This window comes from Heterocephalus glaber, unplaced genomic scaffold (assembly GCF_053883595.1).
Source record: "Heterocephalus glaber isolate CG9 unplaced genomic scaffold, H.glaber_assembly_v1.0 deba00000943, whole genome shotgun sequence".
Taxonomy (NCBI): Eukaryota; Metazoa; Chordata; class Mammalia; order Rodentia; family Bathyergidae; genus Heterocephalus; species Heterocephalus glaber.
This window is the reverse complement of record NW_028258175.1, coordinates 1,870,001-1,889,539: the sequence shown is the minus strand read 5'-3', so window position 1 is coordinate 1,889,539 and position 19,539 is coordinate 1,870,001. Positions and strand designations below refer to the sequence as shown.

Genomic DNA, 19,539 nt, shown 5'->3' with positions numbered 1-19,539 from the left:
GTTTTGTTTTATTTTGTTTTGAGACAAGGTCTTGCTATGTAGTTCAGGCTAGCCTCAAACTCTTGGCAATCCTCCTGCCTTAGCCTCCCAAGTGTTGGCATGGCAGTTTCTTAAAGGGTTAAAGGTGGGGTTTCCATAAGAGTGAGATACTCCACTTCTATCTGTTTTCATTTTTTTATTATTATGGTTTTTTTATTATTATGGGTTTTTCTTGGTACTGGGGATCAAAATCAGGTTCTTGCACTTGTGCAGCAGGCGGCGAAACCACTGAGCTAAATCTCCGGCCCCACTTCTAGATGTTATCCAAGATAAAGGTTTATAGGAACATCATTTATACCAAAGAACTGAAACTTAAATGTCTATCAGCTAACAAATGGATAAACAAAATGTTATACATCAATACAATGGAATAATATTCAGCCATAAAAGGAATAAAATATTATGGAAATAAGTACTGATATATACAAGATAAACCTTGAAAACTTATGCTAATTAAAAGAAGCCAGAGGGCTGGGGATTTAGCTCAGTGGTTCCACTACCTGCCTAGCAATCAGAAGGACCCAAGTTCAATCCCCGGTACCAAAACACAAACAAACAAACAAAAGAAGCCAGATACAAAAGTCCATATATTATGTATTCTATTCATACAAAACACCCAGAATAGGGAAATGTATTGAGGCAGAAATGGACTGCTGGTTTCTGAGCTGTGAGAGATTGAAAGCGTGGGGAGGTGATAGCTACAGCATACATTTCTTTCCTTTCTTTTTCTTTTCCCTTTCTTTCTTTCTTTCTTTTGTTTTTGTTTGTTTGTTTGTTTTTGAGTCCATCTCATTATGCAGTGCAACTTGGCCTTGAACTTCCTATATCGTCAGGTAGACCTCAAACTTGTGATCTTCCTGCCTTAGCCTTCCGAGTGCTGGAATGACAGGCGTGTTATCTTGACTGGCCCAGGATTTCTTTTTGAGATGATATAGGTTTTCCGACATTGTGGTAATGATTACACATATATTTGATAATTTTTAAAATAATCAAGGTTGGAGCCAGACACCCTGTTTGGCTGACATGGCCGCCTCACGCTTACCTCGGGGGACGGCATCTCTAAAGCAGTTCCTGAGGAGGCAACGAATTCTCCTCCTCTACAGAAGGATTTTCCAAGCAATCCGGCAAGTTCCAAATGCATCTGACTGCCAATACCTGGGCAAGAACTGGGCAAGGGAAGAATTTGAAAGAAATAAAAGCACCACACAAGAGGATACAATCCAGATGATGATTACTCAAGGCAATATCCAGCTAAAGGAGTTAGAGAAAACACTCGCATTAGCAAAATCTTAACTCTAGCATTATTCTGAAGGATTTCCAAATCTTCATGTGTTTTGTTGAGTTTAGGCTTAATGGACAGCTCAAAGCCAAGTCAAACTGTCTGTATGTATAATACTCAGGCACAATGTCAGAAGGCAGAGCATAGTATGTTATAGACAGCAAAGAAAAGCAGTGAAACAACTGCCTTAGAACTGAGAAATATACCTGAGTTCTGAAAATGTTTCTGGTTGGGTCACCGTTTTCATAAGAAGCAAAAGCTATTAACAGCCAGTTTCCACATGAAAAGATGCTCAACACAAACCATCGGGAAAATTCATATCAAAACCATAATGAGATAGCCCTTCACTTTCACTATAGTGGCTACAATTAAAAAGGGAAATAAATATTGGTGACGATGTGGAGAAATTGCTCAGGGGCACACACCTGTAATCCCATCATTTTGGAACCTTCTTGAAAAATCCTTCTGCACTATTTTTAAGGGTTGTTGAGGTACATTCTTCAGCTGTGCCATGATTTGATAGCCAAAGGACTCTAAAAAGACCATCACTGGCAAATCTGGATCTGTGTTGGAAAGAAAAGAAAAAGAACTTAATGAACACATTAAATACCAAAAAAAGCAGGGAAAACTTAAGGCAACTTCTGGATAAAACTTCCATGATTACCTTAATTTTGATGTGGATAGAAGTATATCCTGGAGGAAAATGCTTGGTGTGTCAGGTTCTTCTCCAGGGACAGGAAAAACAAAGAATTTTGAAGAATACATCAGAGACAACTAAATCACAGCCAGAGTTGACTTGAGGACACTTTTGAAAGTGATTAAATTTATAACATACAGTTAATGAAAGATGTGGAAGCAAAAGCTTATGGAAGGTGCTGGGGTGATCAGTCCTGCAAACTGAAGTCCTGTTCATCAACAGAACACAGCCAAGAAGCTAATCCAAGAATCTGGCCAACATCTGAAAGATGTAGATACAATTTTGCAGAACGATACATGGTATCAAGTACTGTACTATAAGCTAGAGGAGAGGCATAAACCAATGGTGTGCATGTTAATGACCTGGATTCCCAGAGCCCACTCTTACCTTCCTGTAGCCTCAGTGTTCACAACACAAAATACTTCTGAATACCCTTCTGAGGGGGTAATCTAATTCAAAATGCTTTTGTGAGTCAGCCTTTAGATTCCTAAATAAGCATTAGTATGTTGCAAAACCATCTGACAAAAAGAAGCATCTGTGAAGTTTCTGAATAAAGAACATGTTGGAAATACAACAATAATCGAAGTTGAATTTTTTTATTCACTTAAGAATTAAAAATGATTATGCCAGGCATTGTGGCATGAGCCTGTAATCCCAGCTACGTGGGAGGCTGAGGCAGGAGGATCATGAGATTAAGTCCATCCTGAAGAAGTGCATCTTAAAAACACCACTATTGGGCCGGGGATTTAGCTCAGTGGTTTCGCTGCCTGCTGTGCAAGCACAAGGACCTGAGTTCGATCCCTGGTACCCCCCCCAAAAAAACCCCCAAAACACCACTATTGCCACCAACAAAGATTATACCCAGAGCTGAGAAGGTGTCTGAAATGTACACACACACATGCAAGGCTGATGTATATAAACTGATAAACAAAAATTTTCAGGAAACTATATGATTTCATATCAACAACCTAAAAATGCTTGTCCTTACAAATTCCACTTTTGAGAATCCTAAAAAGTATTTCTATATAGACAGACAAATTCACAAAGATTTTTTTTGTGTTTCTGGTGGAATTGGGGATTGAACACAGGGCCTTCACACTAAATTACATTCTCAGCACCCCCCCCCCTTTTTTTGTACCAGGCATCAAACTCAGGACCTTATGCTTGTGAGGCAGGTGTCAGTACCACTGAGCTACATCCCCAGTCCTCTCCCCGCTTTTGAGCAGAGTCTTGCTGAATTGCCCATGCTGGGCTTGAACTTGTGGCCTTCCTGTCTCAGCCTCCCAGAGTGCTGTGGATTACAGGCATCTGCCATCACCCTGAGTATAAAGGTTTATTTGTAACAATAATACCAAGTGGAAACAAGCTAAACAACCAACAATTAATATGAGTAAATAAGTTGTAAAGATCTATCATGATAGAATATTATGGACCAGCAAAATGAAACTGTTTTATCCAAAGCCTGAGAGGACACTCATAAAGGTGAAGCAGAAAGAAAACGAGGGAATATAAACAAAGTTTTAAAGAGAAGAGCATGATACACTGGTTCCTTTTTTTTTTTTTTTGGTACCAGGGATCAAACTCGGGTCCTTGTGCTTGCGCAGCAGGCAGTGAAACCACTGAGCTAGATCCCCAGCCCAAAATATTGCTATGTACCATAGCAAGACTGTGCTATGGTACTGGAGTCCACATTCTTTTTTTTTTTTTATACTGGGGATTGAACACGGGTCCTTGCTCTTGCGCAAACTGGTTCTTAGAGTGTGGTTCCAAGAATAGAGGTGCCATGTGTTTGCGTGTTTCACAGCACCCTTCCTAGCACTGGATATAATTTTTTCTTTCTTTCCTGAGTGAGAAACCATCACTAGGGAATGGACAGAGATGTATGCGCCTGATCCCTACCTCACGCCATGGCAACTAGAGCACGAAAGGTAGAAAGTCAGAGGCAAGAGTCAAAGCACTGCATCATCAAAGCTGCATTTGGGTGTTGACTACGCTTTCTCAGCATGCGTACAGGTGTCTTAGGAAGTGTTGGTACTGTTGTTATCTGCACTTGAGAGATCAGGAAACTGAGGTGCAGAGAGGGGCAGTGGTTACCCAAGATCGCAGAGGTGATGTATGCAGAGCAGGGACGTCAAGGCAACCCCCCTCTCCCAAGCCCATGCTGGAACAAGTGTGCGAGCGCTGCCTGGGCAGGTCTACAAACCACCGGCAGTGGTGGGGCAGTCTTTCCTGAGACAAGATCTGTTGCCCAGGCTGGCCTCAAACTCTCGGGCTCAATAATCCTCCCGCTTCAACTTCCCGGGAAGCTGGGGCACAGGTGCACACCACTGGCCACTGGGGTTTATTTTAAATGGCAATAGTTAGGTGTTTATGAAATGTGTAGTAGAAAGACAGAGAACTACTATTTCAAACTCATCATTTCAATAGCAACAGCTTCCCTTTACATAACTGAGTTTATATTGTTAGCTGCTTTAATGAAAAATATGAAATAAAGTACTGTTATGCACAGGTACAGCAAATATGGCAGAGCTGCAACAATGACACACAGGAGGGTCCGCTGAGCAGCCTCCAAAACCACTGGGTCGTACAGCCGGGAAGCGGGTGGGAAAGGGGTGGGTTATGCAGGGACCAGAAAGATTTCTTGGGGTTGACGGAACTTTCCAAAACTGGTTTCTAGTGATCACTATGTGACTCTTTAAATCATGTGAGTTGTACACGTCAACATGGTATTTAAATTTTAGGGTTTGTAAACTGTACCTCCAGCCAGGCATGGTGGTGCACACCTGTAATCCCAGAATTCAGGAGGCTGAGGCAGGAAGATTACCATGAGCCCAAGGCCAGCCTGAACCACAAAATGAGACTGTCTCAAAAAAACAAATTATAGGGCTGGGGATTTAGCTCAGTGGTTCCACCGCCTGCCTCACAAGCGCAAGGTCCCGAGTTCGATCCCCGGTACCAAAAAAATTTTTAAAAATTCAAAAAACAAATTATACCTCCAAAATGCATGTGTAATATAAAAATTTGAATAGTTCCATGTTAGGAAATAAGATCTTTATATTACAACAAAAGATATGTAACAATTTGTACACTTTATCATACATAAATTGTTTTTTTGGTACTGGGGATCGAACTCGGGACCTTGCACTTGCGAGGCAGGTGCCAGAACCACTGAGCTAAATTCCTGGCCCTTATCATACATAAATTGTACTTAAGGAGTGTGGAAAACACTGGGCTCAAGGGCAGGATGTGTAGCTGAAGTGTTCGAGGAGAGGTGTGCAGGCTGCCTCTCTTGCCTCTGAAAAGGCATCACAATGGTGCACAACTGCAACCCCAGTGCTCAGGAGACTGAGGCAAGTTTGAGAGCTCAAGGCCATGCTGCCTGGAATACAGACAGACACACACACACAGAGGGAGAACGAAAATCACATCACGAAACCAAGCTGAGCTGATGGAGATTTGTTTGGAGGGTTGGAAACACAATAAAACTATAGAGAAGTATTTACTGCAGAAGCCAGGGATGCATCCACAGGAGTATTCATAGAACAACTGTCACCTTCTCTGTATGTTGGGAAAAAAATGCCTACAGTGTCCCTTATAGTAAAGAATGAATGACTATATAAACAAAGGCCCAAAGACCACGGAATCTGATTGCCAGGTGTGGGGGTACAGGCCTGTAATCATAGCACTTGGGAGGCTGAGGCAGGAGGATCACTCCAAGGCCAGCCTGGGCTACATAATGAGTTCGAGACCAGCCTGAATTACATAGTGAGTCCTTATCTCAAAAGCAAACAACAACAAAAAGAAAGAAAGAGAGAGAGAGAGAGAGAGAGAGAGAGAGAGAGAGACTAAATTTTTTTTCCTGGTACTGGGGACTGAATTCAGGACCTTCCCACCAAGCTATATCCTCGTTCTTTTTTTCTTCTGAGACAGGACGTTGCTAAGTTACTAAAATTGTCCCAGCCAGGCTTGACCTTTCAATCTTCCTGCCTCAGCCTACAAGGGCACACCATCATGTCAGGGCTTGAAATGCTTTCTTTATACACTCATTTATATATATATATACATGTACACACACACATATCCCAAAGTGAGCTTGTATAATTTTTATAATAAGGACTAAAAGGTATAATAGATAATAATTTTTATAATAGAAGAAAATTTTTTTTCAGAGAGAAAAATTGTACAAGGAGTCAACTGATAAAAATATTTACTGAGGGCAAAAGGCCAAGAAGAAACTCCCCAGGACCAGCTGAGAGGTGAGAGACAGAGGCCCCAACTTCCCACCCCCGCCTGGCAGGGAGGCCCAGGCAGAGCTCGCTTTGGGCTCTGGGCAACTGGGTGTCTGCCCTGCTCGTCGGAAGGTCAGCGTGTCCTGCACCCCGAAAGCTGGTGTCAGGGGAGGTGGCAAAGGAAGTCATGCAGAGGCAAGGCCACGACCCCCGACAGGGAGATCCCCAGGGTGTCAGAGATGCAGGTGGCCGCCATGGCGAACTCTCGGTGCTCATCGCTGGCCTGGGGCAGAGAGCAGAGGGGAGGCTTTGGTGCTGGAGGTCCAGCCTCGGACCCCCGAGGCCCCCACAGCCCTTCCCCGGCACTGCTGACCTCCAGGGCGATGTTGTGGAAGGTGTTCACGTAGGCTGCACCCCCCAGGAGCCCCTCATACAGAACGATGAGGAAGACGAGGTACATGCTCGGCAGGAAGCTTAGCAACACGTCCGCCAGCAGGAAGGCCAAGTTGAGGCACTGTGGGCACAGTCAGAGGGCAGGGCTGAGACGGGGCCAGGCTGGGGAGGAAGGGAGGCCGGCATCTCAACCAGCAATCCCGGATCTGGGGGGACTGGTGAAGGAGCACAGACAGCTGGGAGAAAACCCCAACGCGGCCAGGCCTACCCACCGCACTGAGACCCGGGCTGGCTCCCCCACCAGGTCCCGGCACCGAATCCCACAGGTTCCCCTTCTCATCCGACTGGGGTCACTCCCACCTGGGACCTCATTTCCTTCTTCTAAGGGCTCCCTGAATAGAGTTCCTCTCCTCCCACTGTAAACGAAAGAGAACAGTGGCCCAGGGGACATTTGGCAACATCTGCAGGTGTCACTGCTGCATGCAGTGGGCAGAGGCCAGGGCTGCCAATGAGCACTGCCAGGCACAGGGAGGCCCTACACCAGAACAGGCTGGGCCCACGCATCGATGGCGAGGCCGAAACCCTGGCTCAGATGCTCCCACTTCTCTTAGGAAGCCTGATGCCCAGCCAAGGGTACAGGTCCCTCCTCTGCGCTGAGAGCACCATGTGGCTTCCCCAGGGTACCGGCCACTGCCTGGTGGATCACACGGTTCATGTTCCTAAGAATCACCCGGGGATCGTTTTAAACATGGACCACGCAGGCCTCCCCCTCGGAGGTCCTGATGCAGAAAGTCTGAGGTGGGCTCAGATCTGCATGGAAGAGAACATGCCCTAGTAATTCCGCTACAAGGGCGGGACCCTGCCAGCATGTTCATCTGTGGCTTGAGGCCAAGTACTTCCTACGGTGGCAATAAATGTGACAGCCCTAATTCTACGAGGCAGCTTGATTGAGCTGGTACCAGAAACCATAAGCTGCATGTTTCAGCAGCATCTAGAAGAATCGTACTTGTTGACAAGACAGTTTGGGTCTTTGTGGGTACAAGCCCTGGGCTGGCAGCAATGCTCAGAAGAAAGAAGAAGAAGGTAGAGAATATGTGCGAGCCGTTCCCTGACATCAGAGGGTGATCTCGCCGGGCACAGTGGGACATGCCTGCCATCTCAGCCACTCAGAGGGCTGAGGCAGGAGGGTCAGGAGTGAAGGCCAGCTGGAACCATGTGGAGAAACCATGCGCTCAAGATGAAATAAAATAATAAAAAGGGCTGCGGATATAGCTCAGCATTCCCTGGGTTTGGTCTCCTGCACACACACGCACACATATGCGTGCGGGCAATTTCTTACTTCTGCGTCTCCTTACAGAATGAGGATTTAGCTAGGTATGGTGCTGCACAGCTGTAATCCCAGCACTCTGGGAGCCCAGCACAAGCAACTTAGCAAGACCCTGCTTCAACTTGGGTGGGCGATTTCCAGACTAGGGATGCTTGGCCCATAGTTGAAGGTTTATTTCCAGTTTCCTTCAGAGACCCCAGACTTGTAACCCTGAGACAGTGATGGCAGTGCTGGTCACGTGATACTCCTTTGTTAGATTGCTACAGAGAATGGTATTTGTGTGCTAAAAACAAGAGTGCTATTTGCAAATTTGCTTACCAGTAATTATTTACTGAGAAAAATAACCCCTGTCCACAATGTCACTGGTAATATTCTAATTAACCATCCAGAAGGAAATATTTCTTAGAGATAGAAATATTTCACAGCCTAAACAGGCATGTGCAAATAATTAAGTGCGCCAACTACTTAAAATATAACACAAAACGTTTTCCATCCTTCTTCTCATCTCTATTTCTTATAACTATCCTGACAAATAGATCTTGCCCACATCTGGTTATTTATTTATATCTATCATCCATTCATCCATCCAATTTTGTAGTGCTGGAGATCAAACCCAGGGCCCTATGCATGCTAAGAGAGTGCTCTCCCAGTGAGCTACATCCCTAGCCCCTGATTTTTTTATCTAATTTTTGCAGTGCACGCTAGGCGAGTGCTCTGCATTCCCATGTCTGATAAATGAGGTGACTGAGGCTCAGAGAGGTTCAGAGACCTGCCCGAGTCAGACAGCTACCAGAGTGAACACAACAGATTTGCAGTGGAAACCGGCTAGGCTGGTTTTCAGTCTCCCTTTAATTTCCATGCTTGGAAATATGTGTACAATAAACACTTCCTGTGGAGGGAAGGAAATATGGGACGGGGGAAGCTGGGGCCAAGGTGGAGTGGAATGACAGGCTGGGCAAGTACCTGCAGCAGGGCCAGGGCCCAGGTGTAGCGGATACGACAGCAGCGGAGAGAAGAGCGAGAGACAAAGACCCCGGCCTGGTACAGCATCTGGTACCTGAGGCGGGGAACAGGGATGGGAGGAAGCTCCTTTGGGGTCCAGGGGCAGGGCAGGCGGTCGCCCCAGCCCGGCCACTCCTCAGCCTCACCCACTCACCAGCGGTACTGCTGAGCGTGACTCAGGGATGTGTTCCGGAAAAACAGGAGCTCAAACTGCAAGAGAGACCAGGCAGGGAGCACAGATGTGGACACGCAGGCACCCAGCCTGCTCCCGACCCGCCCTCCCGGCACCCTCACTCACAAGCCCCTGGTTGATGAAGTACTCGGCAAAGTAGACCAGCACCAAGGGGACAATCCAGCACAGCAGGCCCTGGAAGGGTCAGAGGGGTGAGCAGGAGGCTGGAGGCAGACGCCGACCACAGGCACACATGGCAGCAGGGCCCACACCTTGAACACGGTCCACCTTTCCTGCAGGGAGAGGTTCCAGCTGGCGCCTGCAGGGATGGGGAGAGGGCGCAGGTGAACCGGGAACACTGAAGACCGGTCCCAGCTGCCCATGGCCAAGAAACCTTGGCATACAACACTATGAACTCAAAAGCTGCCGGTCTGCACACCTAACGGGGGTTAAAATGGTAACTTCATGTTAGGTACACTTGTTATCATGATTTGTTTTGTTTTTTTGAGACAGGGTCTTGCTGTGTAGTTCAGGCTGGTCTTGAACTCAGTATGTACCCCAGGCTGGCCTCCAACTCACAGTGATCCTCCTGCCTCAGCTTCCTGAGTGCTGGGATTGCAGGCGTGCACCACCATGCCCAGCTCTTCATAGCTCTTACAGCTCAACAGATGGGCATCTGCTCCCTCCACCCCAGACACACTGGTTCTTCTGTTTCTAGAACATCCAAGCTCATTTCTACCACAGGCCCTTAGCATGCCCTGTTCCCTATCTGGACCCTCTTCATCCAGAAGTCCCCAAGGCTGTCTGCTTAACAGTCAAGTTTCAGCCAGAATATCATGTCCTCCAAAAGGTCTTCTTTGTAGGAAGTAAACCTCCTAAGCCCTCTCTACTCCCCTCAACTGTCATTTTCTGACATATCACTGTTTTATATCCTCCCAGAGCTTACCAATGTGTGAAAATGATTTGTTTCTGGCTCACGGCCTGGGTTATGAACCATCTTGGTGCTGCTGTTCCTGGAACATCTGACACAGCCAGGCCTCAGAGCAGCTCTTGGCTAGAGGAATGCTTTGACTGTAACCAGGACCGCGCCCTGTCCCCAGAACAGACCAAAACCCAGAGAAAGGACTCTCGCAGAGGGCTATGTCTCCTACCTGGCTTCGGCTCTGGGGCCTCTGTGCCGATGAGGGGCTGCCGAGCTATGGTCTCTGCCTCATCTTCCCTGCCAGGGTCCTGGGGCTCAGATGTGAGCAACAAGAAATAGCTGGGAGTGAGCAGAATGCAGATAGTCAGTGAGCCTTCGGGCCGCCCTTCCCAGGCACCCGGCCTCATATTCGTGTGCTTAGTGGGGGTGTCTGGTCCTGTGCGCACAGGCCCAGCCGTGGACAGACTTCTCCACTGCTCCTACCCAGGGCCCTGTTTGGCTGCTGGCTGACACTCAGCAGCCGGGTGTCTTCTCATCATGATTATCTCATGACTGTTCTAGTTACCACTCACTACAGGTTCGCTTCGCACTAGCCCAGGAGGTCCCAAATTCTAGTCACTTCTGGCCTGGTTTCATCCACACTTATCCTGTATATATTTCACTTAATATTTTCTTTACATTGATTCCCTTTTGCTACCTGGTGCTGTCTCAGGCCTAAGCCACAACCTGTGAGGTGGCAGGTTCAGCCGGCTGGTTAAAGTCGTTTCCTAACGCACGTGGAAACACAGGACCCATACACTGAGGTCCATCTCGCCTTACTTCAGGTCACCTCAGGAACACAGTGTCGAGTACTGCGCACTTCTCACCTCACAGGAAAGCAAGGACAACCACTGCCATTTGAACTATGGGGAAACTGGGGATCAGAGAGGTCCAAGGCCGCTACAGCTAACGGTAGCAGTTGTAGGACGAATCCAGGGGTGTCAGTCTACAATCCATATGGCCCACAAGGCTGCAGGGAACTGCACACTGGGTCACGATGGAGTTCCCCCTGCTCCCACCTCCCTTCCGTCCCACCAGGGCTACTTACCTGGCCAGCAGCAGGCCAGGGATCTCCAGCATGGACAGCAGGGTGTGCTGAGGGGAGAGGCCAGCCTGAGTGAGGGCCAGGTAGGACAGTGCTCCCAGCAACCCTGCTCCCCCGGTGCCCGAGGACCACCAGGAGATCACAGCCCTGAGAAGGAAAAAGCAGGAGCGCTCAGGAGGAGCAGGGCCAGCAGGAGGGCCTCAGTCCTCCCCTGCCCTCAGGCTCACCTTGGGTAGAAGGCGGTGAGCGAGAGGAAGGTGACCTCCCCCAGACCAGAGGAGATGCTGGCCAGGACCACACCTGGGAGGAAGACAGGCATGGAGGTGAAACCATGGCCTTCGCCCAGCAGTCCCAACTCCCAAGCCCATTGACCCAGCCTCATCTCCACTGGCTCAGAGGGGCTGAAAGCAGATTCCTGGGGAAGGCTGAGTGAACTCCTCTTCTGCATGACCTCTCACACAGAATGACACCTCCATCCACCTGTTATCCAGCCAGGAGCAAGGCCTCACCCCCACGGTGTGCGTCCAATCTGTTCGTCTCCCCCACTGACCCTTCCAGATCGCCCTGACTCCCACTCCTGTGTGCAGCAGCCTTCACAGGCCTCTGGGGGCCACAGAAACAACCCCTGTGCTCCGGGAAGCTCTACTGAGGTTCCCCGGGGCCAGCGCGCCCGACATGGAAGTGCACACGCACCGCACAGGCTGGTCCCCACCGAGTGCGAAAAGGCAACCAGGATGAAGCTCCCAGCAGAGCAGATGGCGCTGACGAGAACCCGAGGGCTGAGGGAGAGAGGTGGGGGGGTGGGCTACAGCAGGCTAGCCTTCGGTCCCTGCTCCCCAGCCTCCAGCCCTCTGCCACTCCCCCTACCCCTGCCCCAACCCAAACCTGTAGGGCAGAAGATGAAGGCCCAGGGGAGCCAGCAGTTTGATGAGGAGGGTGGGGAGGATGTCTGCCAGGAGCACCGCCTGGGACAGGAGAACAAAATGAGACCCAGCCCATCCCAGGGACAATGCTCCCAACCAAGCGGCGGGGGAAGGGAGCAGTCAGCCGCTGAACCGGCAGCAAATACAGGCTCTGGCCCCCTTTCACCGTGTGGCACGGCATGTGCACCGAGCTTCGGTTTCTCGGCTGGAAAAAAGGGGATCTCACAGTGCTTAGCTCGTAGGAGAAATGTGGGTGACGTAGGGCTTGGCAACCTCAATAACTGCAGCCATGACAGTCCCAGCTGGGTGCTGAGGGCTGGGGATAGAAGGGTCTCAGCCGTCGGGCCAGTCGGGTACTCACAGCCGTGGAGATGGAGTTGCAGTCAAATCGAGATGAGCTGTTGTGGGGGATGGGCGTTGGATCTGGGGCCACCTGATGGGAGAAAAGAACGTCTTCCATCCAGGGAGGCAGGAAGGTGGACAAGGCCCAGCCTCGGCTCTGTTTTAACTTAAGGATGGCGTAGGGTCTGCCCTGCCCGCATCGCAGTCCTGTCAATGCTCCACACCCTCTCTGTGTGGGACTTGGGACTAAACCCAAGGTTTCACATGCTAGGCAGGCGCTCTATCACTGAGCCACATCCCCAGCCCCAGCCCCTCTGAGTTTATCACCCAGCACCCAGAGCTCTCTTGAAGATCTTCCTGCCCTGAGAGTCTGTGAGACAAGGAACTTTAGACCCCCCCCCCCCACTTCCTTCCATGAGTTTTTCAGAGTCCTCTGCCCCAGGGTGAGACCTTCTCTTCCCACAGGGACTAACTTGGTGGTGGTGGAGAGGGACTCACTCACATGGCTCTGATTCCCAGACGCCCTTTCTTGTCTAAGGATGTCATGGGCAGCACTGAGCATCACCACATAAGAGAAGTTGTTGCAAAGGCCCAGGATCCTGGAACAAGCAAGACAGACTTTATTTCCTGTCAGGGCTACAGCCTCTCCAGTCCTTGCAGATCTCTCGCTGACCTGTGTCCTTCAATCAGCTCCCTCTTTTCTTCCCCTACCCTCAGAGTTCATCGTCCTTCAGTATTGAGGTTAGAAATAAAGGCTTTGGGATCACAGACTTGGATTCCCCTCCGAGTTGAGGCCTTCCCAGGAAGCTATCTTGGAGCTCCCATGACAACTCTGTTCCTGGGCATTTTTCATCCAAGAACCCACTGTGCTACAATAAAAATATTCCAAGGCCTGAAATCCAAAGGTTCAAGTTCCAAGCCTGCTGCTTCCTATTTCAATGGCCTCAGCCTACTTCCATGAAAAATAAGGATATAATTTCTCTCCTGATTACCTTGCAAAGTGCTGTAGGGATCAAAATAATACCAAAGCTCTTATGATACATGAAGGATCTTCTTCACTTACTTTCATCTCTTAGAGCTCTGCTGAGTGATAGTAAAGAAGTGGGCCCTAGCTGGGCGTGGTGCCGCATGCCTGTCCTCCCAGCACTCTGGAGGCTGAGGCAGGAGGATCGCTATGAGTTCGAGCCAGCCTGGGCTTCATAGTGAGTTCAAGGCTGGGCTGAACTACATAGCGAGACCCTGTCTCACAAAATTTTTTAAAAAAGAAAAGAAAGTGGGCCCAGTGTCAAAGGTTTCACAAGTGTGTGATGGGCTCTTCCTATTTTACCGTTGAGGAAACTGAGGCTCTCAGAGAAGTTAAGTCACTCTTCCAAAGAGTCACATGGGAAGCCACTTCCAACACTGGTCTTCCATATTTAGACTAATGCTAGAAGATTTCCCAAGACTCAGTCACTGGTTTCAGTGGTTTTAGGAAATAAGTTGATTTTTTTTTTTGCTGGTGCAGGGGGCTAAATCCAAGGCCTTCACATTGAGCTACACCCCCAGCTCTTCTTTGTATTTTTATCCCAAGACAGCGTCTTACTATGTCACCAGCTTGCCAAGGTCAGGCTCGAACCTGTGATCCCCTCCTGCCTGAGCCTCCAAGAGTTCTGAGATTACAGGCATGCACCACCACACCCAATTTAGATATCTTTTAAAGAGTTTTCACACTGATGGATATATTTGAGTGGGCATTAGGAAAACACTGGTTTTCCATTTGAAGTTGTGCTTTAGTTTCTTTTTAAAGTATGCATATTACAAAATGTTAAGGCTGAGCTGGCTGGAGAAAACTTAAGGTAAAATAGGCCTCTAGGTAGAATAAGGATCTGGCCAGTAGGTGATGGTGGTTAAGTAAACAAATGAAATCTGGCAAATTCACAGGCAGCTTGAGGGCAAACCAGCGGCCTCAGTAAATATTTGTGGACTCAGCTCCTTCTCACAGCTCAACTCTCTTCCCCCACCTGTCAAGTGTTTACATTTGCTGGCCTCTCGGGCCACTCACCAGAAGCCCACCGCGTTCTTCCACTGGGCTCCCCGATGCTCCAACAGAGAGGCTCGGGGCTCCGGGGAGGCCTCCTCCCCTGGGAGCAAGAGAGGATAGTGTGACCCCACCGCGGGCGGATGCGGGCGTCTTCCCGGGCAGAGGCGGTCACTCCCGACAGGGCAGGACCGGAATACTCACCCTCGGAATCCGAAAGGTGCCGCCGCGAACCCGCACAGCATCCCATGGCATCGAGTTCAGGTCCCTCGATGGGTCCAGAGCCAGGGAATGCTCAAAGTTGGCTCGGACGGGGCAAGAGTCTGCGGCAGGTGGGAAGGATCAACGCCCCATGGCCGGTCCCAGCTCCAGCAGTCTGCCGCATTCGCACCCGGCGATCCATCAGTGGGCCCCGTCTCTCACCCTCCAGCCCTACCACGCCCCACCGGTCGGAATCTGCCCCCCCCCCCCCCAAAGCAGAGGCCCCCTAAGGCCTGTACCTTTAAGAGCCGCTGAGCTTTCCAAACCAAGTAGCAGCAGGTCTGCAGTCGTGTGACGACAATGCTGGTCCCGCATCACGTGATTGGAGATCGTTCCTACTTCCGCGTCTTTGCTTGGACCTTCTCACTTTTGGGACAATAGAAAGGAAGAGGCCAGGACAACCATTGATTTTACATTTGAGCGAGTGGAGCAGCAAAATAGAGCCTTGAATAGCGGCTCCCAAGGCTGTGACTGTGTCCTGCAAACACTAGTCATGGCGTGTGCGTCTTCAGCTCTTCTCCCACCACCTTCGCTTGCCAGAACCAAATATGGCCGCCTGCCCACAGACTGTGACTGGACGGTTCCGGCTGAAAACAAAGATGACCATCGTCACGTCATTCCTAATCTTATCCGCTGCCCTAACAAATTGTTTTTTAAAATCTAAAATAAAGATAGCACCCACCCAAGGAGTTTTCAACAATCACCTATTAGTAGTATCTAAGATGTTAAGTATCCCCTTCCCCAAACTATCCTGGAGCTAAACCAAAACAAACCAACCAACCAAAACACAAAAGTAACCCAAACTGTGGTTTTACAGATGAGAAAACTATTGAGATCCAACAAAATTAGTCCTAGAGGTGACCTTAGAGACTAATTTAGCAATAAGAAACAGAGTTATAGAGGCAGGGAGTCATGGAGCAGGCTGCTGAATCAAGGGTGCTTAGATCAGATGATTCTGAGGCCTAAGATTCTAATTCCATGCTCTTAGGAAAGTGAGGTTCACTTCACATAGTCCCAAATAAGGAGTCATTCCCTTACCTTCTGGAGGTTGTAAAGCAGCATCCTGACTCTTCTTCATCACCACCTTTCCCTACTAAACTGCTACGGCTTCCAGCAGCCTGTGTCCAACTCTGCCAGCCCACCATCAGGCCTTCAGAGTGCTGTTTGAAATATTTCCCTGCTGTGTGTTTCCTAGATGATTCAACCAGTGAGAACTGGGAACTACTTACTACCCATGCAGGGCTCTAGAAATACAGCAGTGTTCTGGCTCTCAAGGAACTCACAGTAGGAGGTAAACACAAATAACCACAATACAAAGTTCAACCAAGTTCTGTTTTGCAATAATCAAAGATGCGGGAATAAGTATTGGAACCACCAACCCAGCTCATTTGTCCCCTTAGGGAAGCATTAATGATATGAAAATGGTAACCAGAGCTCCCACTAGCCCCCTCCTCTCTCCTCTTTGTCCCCAGGCAAAACAGGAACTAGAAACCCCAGCTTCCTGTCACAGAATGGCTGTGGCCTGGGGGAGACGGAAATGACTGTTGTGGCTGCCCCCCAGGTCCCAGTGTCAAAACCTGAGTCACTTGGGCTTTAATTGCCACATGTACCCTACCCCATCCTCATTTCTGAGCTTTCCCAGTCTCATTTTTCTTCTTCCTGGCATACCCTCTTCCCCTGTAGCTCCAAATGTGCACCTGAGGCCCCTAGGCGATGCATATCCATTGCTCTGCCTGGGGCAGAGGCTTTGGTGGACCTGTGGGAGGTGGGCAGGGCCTAGGTTAGGCCTACGTCAGGGAGGGACAGAGGAAGAGGAAGTATCTTAGGTCCTGGGGAAGACTGGCTTGTCTTGGTGGGCAGGGACGGTCATTAGCAGCTTTCTGGACCCACAGAAACAGACAGAATGGACTTCCTCCGGCAACACCTCCCTGGGCTACATCAAGCCTTAAGGGGGGCACTGGTGAGAAAGGCAGAGATGCCAGAGACTTCCACCCCCCATTCTTTGTGGCCTCATCTTTTCTGCTTTGAGCCTTTCCTCAGATTCCTTTCCCAGGAATTGAAACCTTTGCCTGGTTTCAATCCTTCACCTTCACAGATGCACTCCTACACCACCAGTCTAGGTCTTTTTGTGTTCCCCCTGGAGATTCTGTTCTCCCTCTCCTCCCAGATCCCAGAGCCCTTCTCTTTATCTAGGGCTTCTCTGGCCCAGGGCCCCAGGGAAAGAGCGAGGCCTCCCCTGAACGTCTTTGCCCATCTTCTTTTTCTTCTAGGACTCCCTCAGCACTTTTGTCTCCTACCTCATGGGAGATGAGGTCCCCACTGTAGAGAGGGAGGCACAGGCAGCTGAGGAGCTGGGGGAGGTGGCTGCAAGAGGGCCAGAGAAGATTGAAGCCCAGGAGGCTCTGCACAGCCTTAGAGGTGGCCAAAGCCAGGGGGTTGGAGCACTGAGAGGGCCTGCAGAGGCTGAAGGATGCCAGGAGCAGAGCTCGGCTGCAGAACAGGTCTGGGGGTGGGGAGAAGGCAGCTCCTGCAGGTCCCAAACAGGTAGGCGGGACTCTGGGACCTGGGGGGCAGTCACAGCAGCCAGGGTCCCAGAGCCAAGTGTTCTCTTGAAGGCCAAGAAGACATCTGAGGCAGAGTCTGGACCTCACAGAGACAGGAGCAGTCAAGCCAAGGAGAGACAGGAGTCTGAAGAGCAGGAAGTAAACAGAGGGGACACGCTGAGAACCTGGGAACAGGAGGAGGAGGAGGAAGAAGTCAGAGCAAGAGAGCCAGGGATGGCCAGAGGGGTGGAGTCAGAGCAGCCCTGGCATTGGGAGCCCGAGGCAGAGGCTGGTGCCGAGAGGGAGGAGGTGGCCAGGGACACGGTGGAGACAAGGCCTGTGGTCAGGGAGGCAGTTGCAGAAACTGAAGTGTCTGGGGCCACAGGGCCTCGGAGGGAAGAAGGGGAGGTGGTAGAAGCAAGGACTGGCCAAAGCACAAGGGTCCAAGGGACACATGGCCCAGGAGCAGAGTCTGAGGATTGGACAGCCTCAGCCAGGGAGGAGGCTGACCTCCTAGGAGTCAGGGGGACAGAAGATGGGCTAGTCCCAGGAGACAGACGACCAAAAGCTACTAGTAGTATCAGGATCCCAGAGGAGGCATCCAATGGAGACCAGGAAGAGGAGCCAGAGGAGAAGACAGCAGATGAAGTGAAAGTTTTCCCCAAACAGCCCTGGGCCCTAGTTACTGAAGCAATAGAAGAGGCAGCTGAGGGCCAGAAGACACGGCAGGGGGCTGCAGGAGCCCAGGAGCCAGAGGAGGAGGCAGGAGAACACTTTGAGGGCAAGACAGGTCTGTATAGGACCGAGGCCCACGGCAGGCAAAACTCAGAGAGCAGGGCTGATGGCACCAGGCCGAGGGAGGAGGCCCCAACAGAAGAGCCCCAGGAGAAGAAAGGGAGTCGCCGGGCCCCAGAGGCTGAGCTGGCCCCAGACAAGGAGGCTGAAGGTGAGGTGGACTCAGAAGCAGCCCTGGAGGCTAGGCCTGAGGAGGAGTTCCTGTGGGAGAGAGGCCAGGAGGATCAGATGAGCCAAGGAGCCCTGGGGGTGGAGTGGGGAGATGCCCAGGCGCCAGCAGAGCCACCTGAAGAAGGACAGGGGGGTCAGGGGGCACACAGGCGAGGTCCAGGCCTGAGCAAGGAGGAGACAGAAAGCAGGGAGAAGGAGCAGCCCAGACATGTGGGGTCTCTGCCTCCCGAGGTCCTTGAGGCAGAACCCTGGGAACTCTGGTGGAGAGGGGACACAGAGAGCAAAGTCACCCAGCGGGAAAAAGCAGATGCTGAAGAGGGAGACGAGGAGGCTGCAGGAGGATGGGAGTCTGGACTGCCAGAGAGTCCAGAGTGGGGAATGGAGGAGGGAGACACCTCTGTGGAGGAGAACCAGGAGCTGCAGGGAAACCAAGGGGCAGAGGCAGGGACAGGCCAGGCACTGGGACAGCCAGAGGCCAGAGAAACCAAGGACTATGTGGCTGACATCCCTGCACCAAGGGAGGCCGCCAGAGTACCCAGGGAAGGCTGGAGGCCGCGGGAGGCGGCTCTGAGCCTCCAGAACAGCGAGGACACTGGGACCAGTCCTCTGCCTGCTGAGATGGTGGAGGGCCAGGCAGAGGGGCAGCCTGGGCAAGGCTGGGGCTCTGAGGAGGGACAGGAGGCCGGGGGAGGTGCGGAGCAGGTAGAGGCTGTGCAGGTGCTGCTGGAAGAAGAGTCGTCGGGGAAGTGGCATGTGGGCGAGCAGAGGGGACACAGAGAGAGGCAGTGTGGGGGCCGCCACCCTGAGGGAGAGGCACGAAGGCCGCTCGGCGTGGACACCGCCGCGGGGACTGATGGCTGGAGGACGGAAGCTGAGGGTGCTGCTCCAGAAGACCTGGAGGCTGTCCAGGGCCAGGAGGGGCAACCGGCACACCAGCCCCCTGTGGAGACTGCACCTGGGCCCTCTGCAACTGCAGAGGCCATGGGGAGTGACAGAGGGGACACTCACAGCCACTGGAGTGAGGTGAGGGCCCTGGTGTGGACCAGGGAGGGGCCGCAGGACCTGGAAGCCAGCCCCATCGAGCACCACACCTCCTTCCCCGCAGGTCCTGCTGCCCGGGTCCCGCCTGGATGTCTCTGTCTCACGGAGCCGTGCACTCCTGTCACGGAACTCCTCGAAGCGTCGTTCCCGGCCCTCTTTCTGGAGAGCGTCTGCCTCTGAGCAGCAGGACCCTCCCAGCCCCCAGCTGGAGGAGGAGCTGCCCACCCCTGAGCAGAGCCTTCTTCAGCTAGAGGAAGCCCCGGAGCCAAGTCCCTTGCGGCCTGGAGGGACCCCAGAGCTGG

General features: G+C 51.1%; 2 protein-coding genes and 1 pseudogene across 7 annotated transcripts in view; 2 read left to right on the top strand and 1 right to left on the bottom strand.

Annotated features, from left to right (window-relative positions):
* The first annotated feature begins 1,047 nt into the window (after window positions 1-1,047).
* Window positions 1,048-1,443, top strand: LOC101723753 (LYR motif-containing protein 2 pseudogene; annotated as a pseudogene).
* Cln3 (CLN3 lysosomal/endosomal transmembrane protein, battenin) lies at window positions 1,082-15,222 on the bottom strand. Of its 6 annotated transcripts, XR_015450435.1 has the most exons (17): window positions 14,927-15,218; window positions 14,631-14,749; window positions 14,451-14,529; window positions 12,912-13,008; window positions 12,429-12,500; window positions 12,030-12,109; window positions 11,838-11,923; window positions 11,372-11,444; window positions 11,148-11,291; window positions 10,290-10,399; window positions 9,411-9,457; window positions 9,265-9,333; window positions 9,121-9,176; window positions 8,928-9,021; window positions 1,983-2,040; window positions 1,744-1,881; window positions 1,082-1,205 (listed from the first exon to the last, which is right to left on the bottom strand). XR_015450435.1 is itself a non-coding variant. In XM_004856061.4 (16 exons), the coding sequence occupies exons 2-16, from the start codon at window positions 14,674-14,676 to the stop codon at window positions 6,408-6,410; spliced, it is 1,314 nt and encodes a 437-aa protein (XP_004856118.1). In that variant the 5' UTR covers window positions 14,677-14,802; window positions 14,927-15,222; the 3' UTR covers window positions 6,206-6,407. The 6 variants fall into 6 exon arrangements, 5 of the variants coding, with proteins under 5 accessions (XP_087065152.1, XP_004856118.1, XP_012931892.1 ...); XM_004856061.4 differs by lacking the exons at window positions 1,082-1,205; window positions 1,744-1,881; window positions 1,983-2,040 and adding exons at window positions 6,206-6,527; window positions 6,618-6,758 and having other exon boundaries at window positions 14,631-14,802; window positions 14,927-15,222; XM_013076438.3 differs by lacking the exons at window positions 1,082-1,205; window positions 1,744-1,881; window positions 1,983-2,040 and adding exons at window positions 6,206-6,527; window positions 6,618-6,758.
* Window positions 15,223-16,469: 1,247 nt separating this feature from the next.
* Apobr (apolipoprotein B receptor) overlaps window positions 16,470-19,539 on the top strand; it is a 4,006-nt gene continuing 936 nt past the window's right edge. The window contains exons 1-3 of the mRNA XM_004856064.4: window positions 16,470-16,647; window positions 16,958-19,219; window positions 19,302-19,539. The exon at window positions 19,302-19,539 is cut by the window's right edge and continues 25 nt beyond it. Coding sequence (XP_004856121.1) covers window positions 16,591-16,647; window positions 16,958-19,219; window positions 19,302-19,539 — 2,557 coding nt within the window. The 5' untranslated portion in view covers window positions 16,470-16,590. The remainder of the gene's footprint in view (window positions 16,648-16,957; window positions 19,220-19,301) is intronic.